At 37.1% G+C, this 12,643-nt stretch overlaps 1 protein-coding gene and 2 long non-coding RNA genes across 3 annotated transcripts; 2 read left to right on the top strand and 1 right to left on the bottom strand.

Annotated features, from left to right (window-relative positions):
* Positions 1 to 973: 973 nt before the first annotated feature.
* Lnpk (zinc-ribbon metal-binding protein lunapark) lies at positions 974 to 7,945 on the bottom strand. The gene is made up of 7 exons (XM_075311051.1): positions 7,786 to 7,945; positions 7,530 to 7,692; positions 7,237 to 7,466; positions 4,855 to 5,045; positions 4,411 to 4,788; positions 4,167 to 4,334; positions 974 to 1,815 (listed from the first exon to the last, which is right to left on the bottom strand). Exons 2-7 carry the CDS (start codon positions 7,554 to 7,556, stop codon positions 1,562 to 1,564), a joined length of 1,248 nt encoding a protein of 415 aa, XP_075167166.1. The 5' UTR covers positions 7,557 to 7,692; positions 7,786 to 7,945; the 3' UTR covers positions 974 to 1,561.
* Positions 7,946 to 8,575: 630 nt separating this feature from the next.
* On the top strand, positions 8,576 to 9,154 carry LOC142241587 (uncharacterized). Its single transcript, XR_012723709.1, has 2 exons — positions 8,576 to 8,885; positions 8,950 to 9,154. It is a non-coding gene; the product is annotated as an uncharacterized LOC142241587 (long non-coding RNA).
* Positions 9,155 to 10,444: 1,290 nt separating this feature from the next.
* Positions 10,445 to 10,956, top strand: LOC142241747 (uncharacterized). The gene is made up of 2 exons (XR_012723789.1): positions 10,445 to 10,684; positions 10,742 to 10,956. It is a non-coding gene; the product is annotated as an uncharacterized LOC142241747 (long non-coding RNA).
* The last annotated feature ends 1,687 nt before the right edge of the window (positions 10,957 to 12,643 follow it).

Here is a 12,643-nt window from a genome sequence, read left to right as displayed (position 1 = left end):
TTGTTAGGGACTATATACTTATACCATGTACCAAATTTCAGCCGGATCGGATGAAATTTGCTTCCAAATCGGGGGATCGGTTTATATGGGGGCTATATATAATTATGGACCGATGTGGACCAATTTTTGAAAAGTTGTTAGAGACCATATACTTACACCATGTACAAAATTTCAGCCGGATCGGATAAAATTTACTTTTCATAGAGGCTCCGCAAGCCAAATCTGGGGATCGGTTTATATGGGGGCTAAATATAATTATGGACCGATTTGGACCAATTTTTGTATGGTTGTGAGATACCATATTCCAACACCATGTACCAAATTTCAACCGGATCGGATGAATTTTGCTCCTCCAAGAGGCTCCGCAAGCCAAATCTGAGCGTCGGTTTATATGGGGACTATACGTAAAAGTGGTCCGATATGGCCCATTTTCAATACCATCCGACCTACATCAATAACAACTACTTGTGCCAAGTTTCAAGTCGATAGCTTGTTTCGTTCGGAAGTTAGCGTGATTTCAACAGACGGACGGACGGGCATGCTTAGATCGACTCAGAATTTCACCACGACCCAGAATATATATACTTTATGGGGTCTTAGAGCAATATTTCGATGTTACAAACGGAATGAGAAAGTTAATATAGATCCAATTTAACCTTCTTTGCTCACTCAGACTATACCAATGTGCAACTCACCATTGCAAAGCATACATGATGGTTTTATGTGTTGCTAAGTGTCCCGGTAACGCCCGCAACGAAATATCTGTTACAGTTGATTGTATTACTTAAGAGCAAATCATAATATTTACATGTATATTAATGACATAATATCACGTTTGTTTCTCCTTCCACAATTTAATCTTCAGTGGTTGGGTTCTCAATTTTGAAATATTATCGAAAGCGAAAACTAATAATAAATTACAAAACAAAGCATTTATCATTAATATTTAAAAAAAAATTTCAACAAAAGCTCATTTAAACTTTTAATAACTTTTTTCATATATTAATTAGTTTTTTTTTTTATTAATTTAAACATAATTTACATTTTTTTTCTCTTAAAAGTTAAAGTGGAGCAAATATTTTTAATATTTACTCCCATCCATGCCAAAAAATAATATTTGTTTTTCACATTATTTCTTTTGCTAATAAATATTTTCAATTAACTTGCGCTTTCTTTTCTCAAAAAAAAAATGAATAAAATAATAAATTAATAATTTTAAGTTAGCTAAAACTAATAAAAGCTTAGGTAAGTTTAAATTATTAAAGCAAGCCGAAGAGGAAAAAAATTAGAAATGCTTAAAAGGAGTGTATATTACAGGCAATTGAAATAAAAAATACATATAAAAAAAATTAATACAAAATTAAAATAAAAATCAAAAATGTATAAGTAACATTGTGTGTGTTTTTGTTTTGTAAATTAAGATAATTTATCTACTAAAAAAAGTTTTTCAAATAAACGAGTACAAGTGTTTCGTTCTATTTACTTATTAAATTCAACATTTGACTGGTGGTGATGCGTTTCTTTTCCCATTTTTTTTTTCGTTTATAGAGAAAGTACTTTTTCATTTCTCTTCGGGACTCATAGTCACATCATCTATGGCAGAATCAGACTTTTCTAAATTTTTATGGTCAGCCTTTAATTGTGAAGCATCTTCATTGGATGATTTTGCTAATGGATTTCTTTGCTGACTACCTTCATCCGATGATGATGACGAAGACGCATCCAGATCTGCTTGTCGCATAGGCAAGGAGGCAGCTGCTTGTAAAGGTGTTGAAAATTGTGTGACATCAGCGGCTGCGGAAGAGGGCTCATCTTCTGAAATGGTTCAAAAATTATAAAAATTTAAGTAATTTAATATTTCATGCTATAATAATTTTTTTTAAGGAATCAATGAGTGGTAGCAGTGGGAAATGTTTAGAATCTAATAAATGCAAATTTAGCGGCATACTAGCTTGTGATCTTTATCTAAAATTTGGTTGATCTGAGGATACAGAGAGCACCCATTGAAGTATCGCGTGTGTCATTTCTTGCACAAAACTTTGGTCATGAAAAGCTGCCGGCTCATCCCGCGCTTTCTCATGCCATACAATATGCGCAAAGCTGAGACCTTGTCAGAGAATGCCGTGTAAGCACAATCTGAGGGAGTCCTTGCATAATTTCCTAACAGTCGTCCAAACAGGTATCCCAGCAAACCCAGCAAAACCTGTGTCAATAGTTGAGATGGAAAACTGTCTAAGTGGCCCTGGGGGATATTCTACGAAAATCGCATGAGTCTCATCGACTATCTGGAGAACGATGAAACGATCACTGGATTATTGGTCCTATTACCAGGCAAATTAAGAACAAATTACTCCCTCAACAACATAATATAACAATTTTCCAGATTTATGTACGTGATTGGAAGAATTTGGGGCATATTTTGAACTTATAGTACAATTTTTACTAATGTAGGTTAGGTTAGGTTATGGAGGATGAGACCAGCCTGTAACTGAAGGGCTGGTCTCCCACTTAGACCATGTTGATCCATTGTGTTTCCTCATTGTTGTTCTTCTTCGTCCTCCTCAATTATTTGAGTTTGCAGGCGAGTTCCAGAGAAAGTTTTCCTAGTGTAATTCAGCATCTTCATAGCCACGCCGTATGGTCTAATTGGGGAGCCACCGTGGTGCAATGGTTAGCATGCCCGCCTTGCATACACAAGGTCGTGGGTTCGATTCCTGCTACGACCGAACACCAAAAAGTTTTTCAGCGGTGGCTTTTCCCGACCTCAGTAATGCTGGTGACATTTCTGCCGGCTCATCCCGGTCTTTCTCATGCCATACAATATGCACGAAGCTGAGACCTTGTCAGATAATGCTGTGTAAGCACAATCTGAGGGAGTCCTTGCATAATTTCCTAATAGTCGTCCAAACAGGTATCCCAGCAAAACCTGTGTCAATAGTTGAGATGTAAAACTGTCTAACTGGCCCTGGGGGATATTATACGAAACTCGCATGGGTCTCATCGACTATCAGGAGAAAGATGAAACGATCACTGGATTATTGGTCCTATTAGCAGGCAAATTAAGAACAAATTGCACCATCAACAACATAATCCACTTATTACAGATTTGGTCTCGTGGAGGTAATTAACAATTTTCCAGATTTATGTACGTGATTGGAAGAATTTGAGGCATACTTTGAAATTATAGTACAATTTTTACTAGTGTAGGTTAGGTTAGGTTAGGTTATGGAGGATGAGACCAGCCTGGAACTGAAGGGCTGGTCTCCCACTTAGACCATGTTGATCCATTGTGTTTCCTCATTGTTGTTCTTCTTCGTCCTCCTCAATCATTTGAGTTTGCAGGCGAGTTCCAGAGAAAGTTTTCCTAGTGTAATTCAGCATCTTCATAGCCACGCCGTATGGTCTAATTGGGGAGCCACCGTGGTGCAATGGTTAGTATGCCCACCTTGCATACACAAGGTCGTGGGTTCGATTCCTGCTACGACCGAACACCAAAAAGTTTATCGGCGGTGGATTATCCCACCTCAGTAACGCTGGTGACATTTCTGAGGGTTTCAAAGCTTCTCTTAGTGGTTTCACTGGAATGTGGAACGCCGTTCGGACTCGGCTATAAAAAGGAGGTCCCTTGTCATTGAGCTTAACATGGAATGGGGCAGTACTCAGTGATAAGAGAGAAGTTCACCACTGTGGTATCACAATGGACTGAATATTCTAAGTGATACATCGGGCTGCCTCATAACCTAACCTAACCTAACTTAACCTAACATGGTCTAATTGTCTTTACAAGAATCTGGAGTATATACGTCTTGCCTTTAAACATAGAAAGATTATCTGGTTTGGAGGCACGGCAAACTCGCTTTAGCCTACCAACTTGCTAACCAACAATCTGCAGATACTCGGTATTCGCTGTAGGGGTATCATGCAGATGTTGACCCAACGTATGGACTATTCCATGTGTTTTTGTTCCCATTCTCACGCTAGGTTGTTTAACAATCACTCGATATCTTTTGAGAGAGAATGCACTCCACGAACTGAAGAGTATTTAAGTTCGTATGGTATCCAAATTGGCTAATTGTTTAACGGATCATGCAACCGCTACCATACTGCTACCATAACTTTACATAAGGATGACTACATGACATGATCTTACATCATACAGAACTCACCTGAATCATCATCCTTTTCATCGGACGATGAATCTGCTGTAGCAGTTGGTGGTTTAGGCAATGCCGATAGGCGTGGCGCTATCGGTCTTGATTTTCTTGCAGGATTTAGAGCATTACAAAATGCACACCTAAATGTGGTATATTCGAAATCCTCTTTCAATGCCATTCCTGAAATGTAAGAGAATAAAAGTGTATCAAATTAACAAAAAAATCCTTCTGAGATAAAAACCCCTTTTGCACTTACCATTATGGGCATAGCATTCCTTGCATATCATGGCAAAACGATCACCAGGGCCATCACCAATTAAAACATCTACAATTTTTTCAAATACTCCCTTATCATTCTGATTAACCACTGGGAACGGTGTGCGTCGACGTACTATTTGGCCACTAGTGCTATTAACACTGTTGTATGGTGATATGGCCGTTGATGTTGTACCCAAACGTGGAGTATTGTTTCCTATCTGTGATGAGAGTGCTGTTCCCAACGAAGTATTTGCAGCACCCCTTGTAGGTGTCGATGTGGTCAAAGCCAATTGATTAGACTTAATTGCTGTTGTGGGTAGAGACCGATTTAATGAAGGTTGATTTGTTTTTAATGGAGTGCGCATATTTGAAGTGGCTGCAAAATAAAGAAAAGTGATTTTTTTTTTCATTTGTCTTTTTACGCAAAATGAGTTTATCTTACCACTAAATGTGGTCCGACTTGGCTTGTCGGCAAACCGAGCCAAGAGATTCACAGCTACTTTATAGGTTTCCTTATCCATGACTTGTTCAAGGATCTTTTTCTTCTCGGCTCTTAAAACCGTCAACTTTTTCGAGTTTTTGTTTAATTTTCTTTGGAAATACCATGTGAATAGGTAACGCAGGAGGAAGATGCTGAAAAAAGAGAAATAATTTTTGAGACTATTACATTTAGTTGACTTGATTTTAAATTTCATTGGATTGATCAGAAATTTGAATGGGTTTTTGTTCAACATTAGCCCTAATTTAATGTAACGCCATGTCCATAATTTAATGGAGCTTGTCTTCCATATTATAAATGAAACATGCAATCTAGACCTACTCAACTTATAACAGACACTAGAAATTATGGGGATAAAAAAAGATTTTTGTTTTGAATTTGAAAAAGTCGACTTTTGACATATACGATTACTGAAAAGTCAACCTTAGGTTAGGTTAGGTGGCAGCCCGATATTTCAGGCTCACTTAGGCTATTCAGTCCATTGTGATACCACATTGGTGAACTTATCTCTTATCACTGAGTGCTGCCCGATTCCATGTTAAGCTCAATGACAAGGGACCTTCTTTTTAATGGCCGAGTCCGAACGGCGTTCCACATTGCAGTGAAACCACTTAGAGAAGCTTTGAAACCCTCAGAAGTGTCACCAGCATTACTGAGGTGGGCTAATCCACCGCTGAAAAACTTTTTGGTGTTCAGTCGAAGCAGGAATCGAACCCACGACCTTGTGTATGCAATTCGGGCATGCTAGGCGCCACTTGTGTATGCAAGGCGCCACTTTCGACATTATCGCATATTTCCAAAATAAAAAGATCTACGTCAGATTTCCCTTTCGATATAAATTCAACTTTTTCGTTAAATTCCGATTAATTTATTTTGCCCAAAATTTAAGTATTTATTTATTTTAGTATTACTGATTAGTCTCTGCTGATTTCCTAACTGTCCGTTGTGAAATGATTAGCATTCCCGCCTTACATACCAAGGGTCGTGGGTTCAATCACTGCTCCGACAGAACACCAAAAATTTTTTCAGCGGAGGATTATCCCCTCTCAGCAATGTGGATCGTTCGGACTCGGCTATAAAACGGAGGTCATTGACCTAAACATGGAATCGGCCACCACTCAGTGATGAAAGAGAAGTTGACTATTGTGGTATCACAATGGACTGAATAGTCTTAAGAGAGCCTGAAATATCGGACAGCCACTATACCTAACCTAACTCTCATAACCATGCACTGTATCATTTGAGACCACCTCCACACAAACCAAAATTCTTACTGAATATCCGGAAATGATAGATGTGCCTGACGAAATTCATCGGAAAACACTGATATTCTTAGTATCAGAATGTTGTTGTTCTAGCCCTTTGGAGTTGGTATTTTCGAGTTTTTCGTTAAATAAGCATACTCCAAATGGGGGTTTGCTGTCCTTGGACAGGGTTGAAAGCCCTGTGTCCGCCCCGGGCCGTAGACCCGAATGCAACGAGGGCGGCTTAGTATCAGAATCAATAATAAAGGCGAAAACGTAAATTTCGGCTCTGTTAGAGGGTAAAGGGAAGCCATGTGTCGCACTGTTTTCTCCAATTTCTATCGGCAGTTGAGTCCCTCGTACAGTCTGAATCTGTTTTGTTTCTGCATTATTTCATTATACTCGACTTGTGGAAAATGGGTGGTGTGAACAGAGCGATCAACAAACCAACAAAAAAATCCCAAGAAGCCAAGACCCATAAAACACTGGTCCTCCCGGAACTATTGGAACATTTTCTGAATGCAAAATGTGAAGCCCAATAGCAGCTTTAGATGTCTTTACGGCATATCATGTCATAGGACATCCCTCCCTAATGGCTCTCAAGTATATGAAATTTTCTCCTTAATCTCCATTTATGACCAAAACCTTCAACGATGAGGTTTTTTGGAATATGTTTCAAATCGTATACACTTTACATCCAAGCTGAGCGGCTTTTCTCCTATCACCCCAACTCCTTATCCCACTTATAAATGACATTCAATCTCTCCAAAAGTCCATAGAGAAAAGTGCATAAGCATTACTCATCATCATAGACTGAAGTGATTGTTCAAATGCACACAAAATTGATGATCGCGACTAGCTTTTAAAACCACAATTCATGACTCAAACTGCAAGCACCAACATTCACTCTTTAGCTCGATCAACATATTGAATACAAATTTGATACGGTTGGACAAAACAAAAACAAAAGCATCAGCTACCATACAACTGGTCGCCGCCTCTCACTTGTCACCAAGCAAGCAAGTGCATTTAACCAACAACTGGTGCATATTACATCTTTTATATATGTAGTACTACTTACATGATGGGGAATAAAAGCAATGGTATCGAGTAGATAATGCGATCCCTCCATGTCGGTGGAAAATAGACAAAATAAAATACAGCAAATGCAATAACGTAAATGCCTATGGAGGCTGCGAGAAAATTGCCCACGATGCGTTTCTTTTGCTCCTGTGTGTTATACGTAAAGTTCTCCAATGTGTCGATCTTTTCCTGTAAGGCCTCTAAGACCTCCTGCGTGGACTTTTCTTTCTGCAAAAAACAAACCCATTATTGAAAAAATCTATTATTATAGGAAAAAGTAGCTATAATTACCCGAAATTTTGCTAATATTATACCCATTGTTGCTTTGAGCTATGGACAAATGTAGAATCCTTTCTTTAGGCGCCTCCTTGTACAGTAGGGTGGCGGGTTATGGCTTACATACGTTTACGTGGTGCGATTGCAGTTGGTGTGTTGGTATTGGTACCCTTCCTCACTAAAATCAAAAGTCAAATATTTAAACTTTGATGTTCTGCATTGCGTAGCCCAAATGCATATTTATTAGAAACCAATTAATGAAGAACCTTACAATGCATTTGTTTATGTAAATTATACAATTATGCCAATTCGTTTTGTGTCTCGTCAGCCCCTTGCTTGTCTTGTTTTTGCGTTCGATGACGATATTTTTGGAAATATTTTTAGCTCTTGCCTGCCTTCTTCTTCTTCTTTCTTCGAACAAAACAACAACAAACGGCAAAGAAAACGACGCTTGTCTGTGCCGCATCAGACACATAATCACGCCGTTACCTACTCGTCTAAGAAGTTGTTACAAATACAACTCTACAAATACACGGCAGAAAATGTTATAGTTACCCCCTTGCTTGAACAAAAAGTTAAGTAATGAACCTTTTGATTACAAATTTTTTAATTTAAATTGAAGATGTCGAATCATATTTTCATTTTATTCCAATTGATTGAAGAGAAACAATAAGTAAGTTATCTTTAAAGAAATGATGTAAAATTAGGGCTGTTTTCTTTTAAAGGCCCCCTGCCAGCATTTCAAAGTTCCATTTCATCCTCATCGCTACCACAGACTCGTAAATGTCACCACAACCATCGCGAACTGTGATGGGGGAAGCAAATCAAAAAGTACAAAATGTACATGAAAGTATTTTGCCATCACTACTGTTAGAAGAGCCATTTTATTTTTTGTGAAACGCCAAGCGCAACCAGCTTGTTATATTTTATTTAAATAAAAACGAAAATAAAGTATTGAAGACATAGATATTACGCTTAAAATTGTGAAAGGTATATGGTGAACAATTTTCGACTTTCCAAATAGAATAAAGTGATCGTTTTTCAAATATTTTTCCAGGCACGCTGTCTCCATCGAAAATAAACAAACTGGCTGATAGACTCTGCAATATCCCTGCCAGCATTTCAAAGTTCCATTTCATCCTCATCGCTACCACAGACTCGTAAATGTCACTACAACCATCCTACTGTGATGGGGGGCAGCGTTTCATAAAGTACAAAATGTACTTCATACATGTATTTTGCCATCACTACTTTTACAAAAGCCATTTTATTTTTTGTGAAACGCCAAGCGCAACCAGCTTGTTATATTTTATTTAAATAAAAACGAAAATAAAGTTCTGAAAACAGATTTTACGCTTAAAATTGTGAAAGGTGTGGTGAACAATTTTTGATTTTCCAAATGGAATAAAGTGATTATTTTTCAAATATTTTACAGACACGCTCCCTCCATCGGAAAAAAAAACACTGGCTGATAGACGCTGCAACATGTAACTCGCTACTTGTAACTCTACATCATCATTAATGCAAAAAATTATGTTAAATGTGATGTGATAGTGGTATAAATGTTATATTTTTAAGAATTTGTAAATGATTAATCAAATTAATAAATATCTAAACAAACGTGTTTTACTCGACCACAATGATTCTTTTACCACTATCTTAAAATGTGCTTTTTCTGATTGTTTGGAGGGTCTCTTATTGGCGTCGTTCTAAATTGATCTATAAAGGCACCTAATAATTGCACTCATGCGAAACCTTTTTGTAGTAACTTGGCGTGGTACAACTTCTCAATAGTGACGGCGCTTTTCCGACGAGTTTTTGATATCGTATATGATTGTTTTCGACGTACTGGGGATTCTCAGAAGCGCCCCCAAATTCAAAAAATGTTGGCAGGGATGTAACCTGTTACTTAAAACTCAACATCATTCTTTTATTAATGCAAAAAATTATGTTAAATGTGATGAGATAAACCGAAAAATGTTATATTTATAAGAAATTATAAATGTTTAATCAAATCAATAAACATCTACACAATCGTGTTTTACTTGACCACAATGATTCTTCTACAATTACCTTAAAATGCACTTTTTCTGATAGTTTGCAGGGGTTCTTATTGGTGTCCTTCGAAATTGATCTAAATAGGCACCTAATAATTGCACTGATAAGAAACTTTTTCGTAGTAACTTGGCGTGGTACAACTTCTCAATAGTGACGGCGCTTTTCCGACGAGTTTTTGATGTCGTATATGATTGTTTTCGACGTAGTGGGGATTCTCAGAAGCGCCCCCAAATTCAAAAAATGTTGGCAGGGGAATAACTGATAGTCTGTAAAGCGCATAACCAGAATCCAGAACAACTCATCAGTGCAAGTCGCGCCGATGTTGCCGGATTATATTTTGATAAAGTGACGCTTCTTTGGTTCACAATAGCAACTTTTTGTGACTAATTTATCGAAAAACATGAAATTCAAAGTGGTACAGTGTCATAAATAATCGCAGCAGTAAATATTTATTACTAATTGGATCATTTCATATATTAAAAATGCAAGGTTTAACTTATTTTCTGATGACAGTGTTGGATGTTTTTGGAGATGTTCGGGATAAGCGGGTACTCTGTTTTCTTTTAGTCCTTCACGGCTTATGCGCATTACAGACTATCAGTTATTCCGGACGGAATGTCGGTGTTTGTAAAGAATCTTACAGAGTGTCGGATCGATACGACTTATCGGCGATGATTAAATAATCGGTAAATGTGTTATCGATCCCATAAACAGTATGGATTATGCCTTCGGACTTAACTTATAATGTGAACAATATATGGGATATGTTCGACACGAGCACTGTTCTTCGGAATAATTGATAGTCTGTAATGCGCTTTACAGACTATCAGTTATTCCGGACGACAGTGCTCGTGTCGAACATATCCCATATCCCTGCCAGCATTTCAAAGTTCCATTTCAACCTCATCGTTACCACAGACTCGTAAATGTCACTTCAACCATCATGAAAAGGTACATCAAAAAGTACATGCAAGTAATTTGCCATCCCTACTGTTAAAAAAGCCATTTTTTTTTTGTGAAACGCCAAGCGCAACCAGCTTGTTATATTTTAATTAAATAAAAACGAAAATAAAGATCTGAAAACATAGATTATACGCTTAAAATTGTGAAAGGTATATTGGTGAACAATTTGGTGATTTTCCAAATGGAATAAAGTGATTGTTTTTCAGATATTTTACAGACACGCTGCCTCCATGGAATAAAAACACTGGTTGATAGACGCAGCAACATGTAACTCGCTACTTGTAACTCAACATCATCATTAATGCCAAAAATTATGTTAAATGTAATGTGATAGTGGTATAAATGTTATATTTTTAAGAATTTGTAAATGTTTAATCAAATTAATAAATATCTAAACAAACGTGTTTTACTCGACCACAATGATTCTTTTACAACTATCTTAAAATGCACTTTTTCTGATTGTTTGGAGGGTCCCTTATTGGCGTCGTTCTAAATTGATCTATAAAGGCACCTAATAATTGCACTCATGCGAAACATTTTTGTAGTAACTTGGCGTGGTACAACTTCTCAATAGTGACGGCGCTTTTCCGACGAGTTTTTGATGTCGTATATGATTGTTTTCGACGTAGTGGGGATTCTCAAAAGAGTCCCCAAATTCAAAAAATGTTGGCAGGGCATATGGTCACATGTAAAATAACTCAATTTTTTTCGTGTTGTACGAACACAAATCGTACCCAATGTGATTATATGGTCACATTCTATATCTTTACAGACACGCTGCCTCCATGGAATAAAAACACTGGTTGATAGACGCAGCAACATGTAACTCGCTACTTGTAACTCAACATCATCATTAATGCCAAAAATTATGTTAAATGTAATGTGATAGTGGTATAAATGTTATATTTTTAAGAATTTGTAAATGTTTAATCAAATTAATAAATATCTAAACAAACGTGTTTTACTCGACCACAATGATTCTTTTACAACTATCTTAAAATGCACTTTTTCTGATTGTTTGGAGGGTCCCTTATTGGCGTCGTTCTAAATTGATCTATAAAGGCACCTAATAATTGCACTCATGCGAAACATTTTTGTAGTAACTTGGCGTGGTACAACTTCTCAATAGTGACGGCGCTTTTCCGGCGAGTTTTTGATGTCGTATATGATTGTTTTCGACGTAGTGGGGATTCTCAAAAGAGTCCCCAAATTCAAAAAATGTTGGCAGGGCATATGGTCACATGTAAAATAACTCAATTTTTTTCGTGTTGTACGAACACAAATCGTACCCAATGTGATTATATGGTCACACTCTATATCTTTCGATCTGAAAAGGCAAAATGAAAAAAAAAAAATTCGATTTATAATCCCTAAGACCTACATAAATGCCCTATGAAATATTTCCGAAAAATTAAAAAAAAAAAAATTCTGGGTCGATTCGGGTTAAGTCCGAAGGCATGATCGATACTGCTGCATGTTTATGGGATCGATAACACATTTACCGATTATTTAGTCATCGCCGACAAGTCGTATCGATTCTTTACAAACACCGACATTTCGTCCGGAATAAGCGATAGTCTGTAAACCGCATAACTTGCAACTTGTAACTCAACATCAATCTTTTTTAACGCATAAAAATATATTTTAAGTGACAATGCAAGAATCGCCAACTGTGATGGGGGAAGCTAATGAAAAAGTATGAAATGTACATGAAAGTATTTTGCCATCGCTATTGTTACAAGAGCCATTTTATATTTTGTGAAACACCAATGAACTTTTTGATATGCTTCCCCCATCACAGTTGACGATTGTTGTAGTGACATTTACGTGTCTGTGGGGGCGATGAGGATGAAATGGAACTTTGAAATGCTGGCAGGGGCTATTCAGTGTCATTTGGAGAGCTGCAACTACCATAAACATATGATTTTGATATCAAAAACAAACTTAATCCTGTAAAGTCTTGTCGAAAACTAGTGGAATAAGAAACTACGCATCAATTGAGTTAATTTGTCTGCTTTATATTGAACTGTTTTAATAAAGTAACCACGAAATTTTCAACGCGAAAAGCGAACATAGTACTTACCTTTATATATATGTTTTTAAAAATG

The sequence above is a fragment of the Haematobia irritans genome, chromosome 5 (genome assembly GCF_050003625.1).
Source record: "Haematobia irritans isolate KBUSLIRL chromosome 5, ASM5000362v1, whole genome shotgun sequence".
Classification (NCBI taxonomy): Eukaryota; Metazoa; Arthropoda; class Insecta; order Diptera; family Muscidae; genus Haematobia; species Haematobia irritans.
The sequence above is the reverse complement of the archived record's forward strand: the minus strand, read 5'-3'. Positions and strand labels throughout refer to the sequence as shown.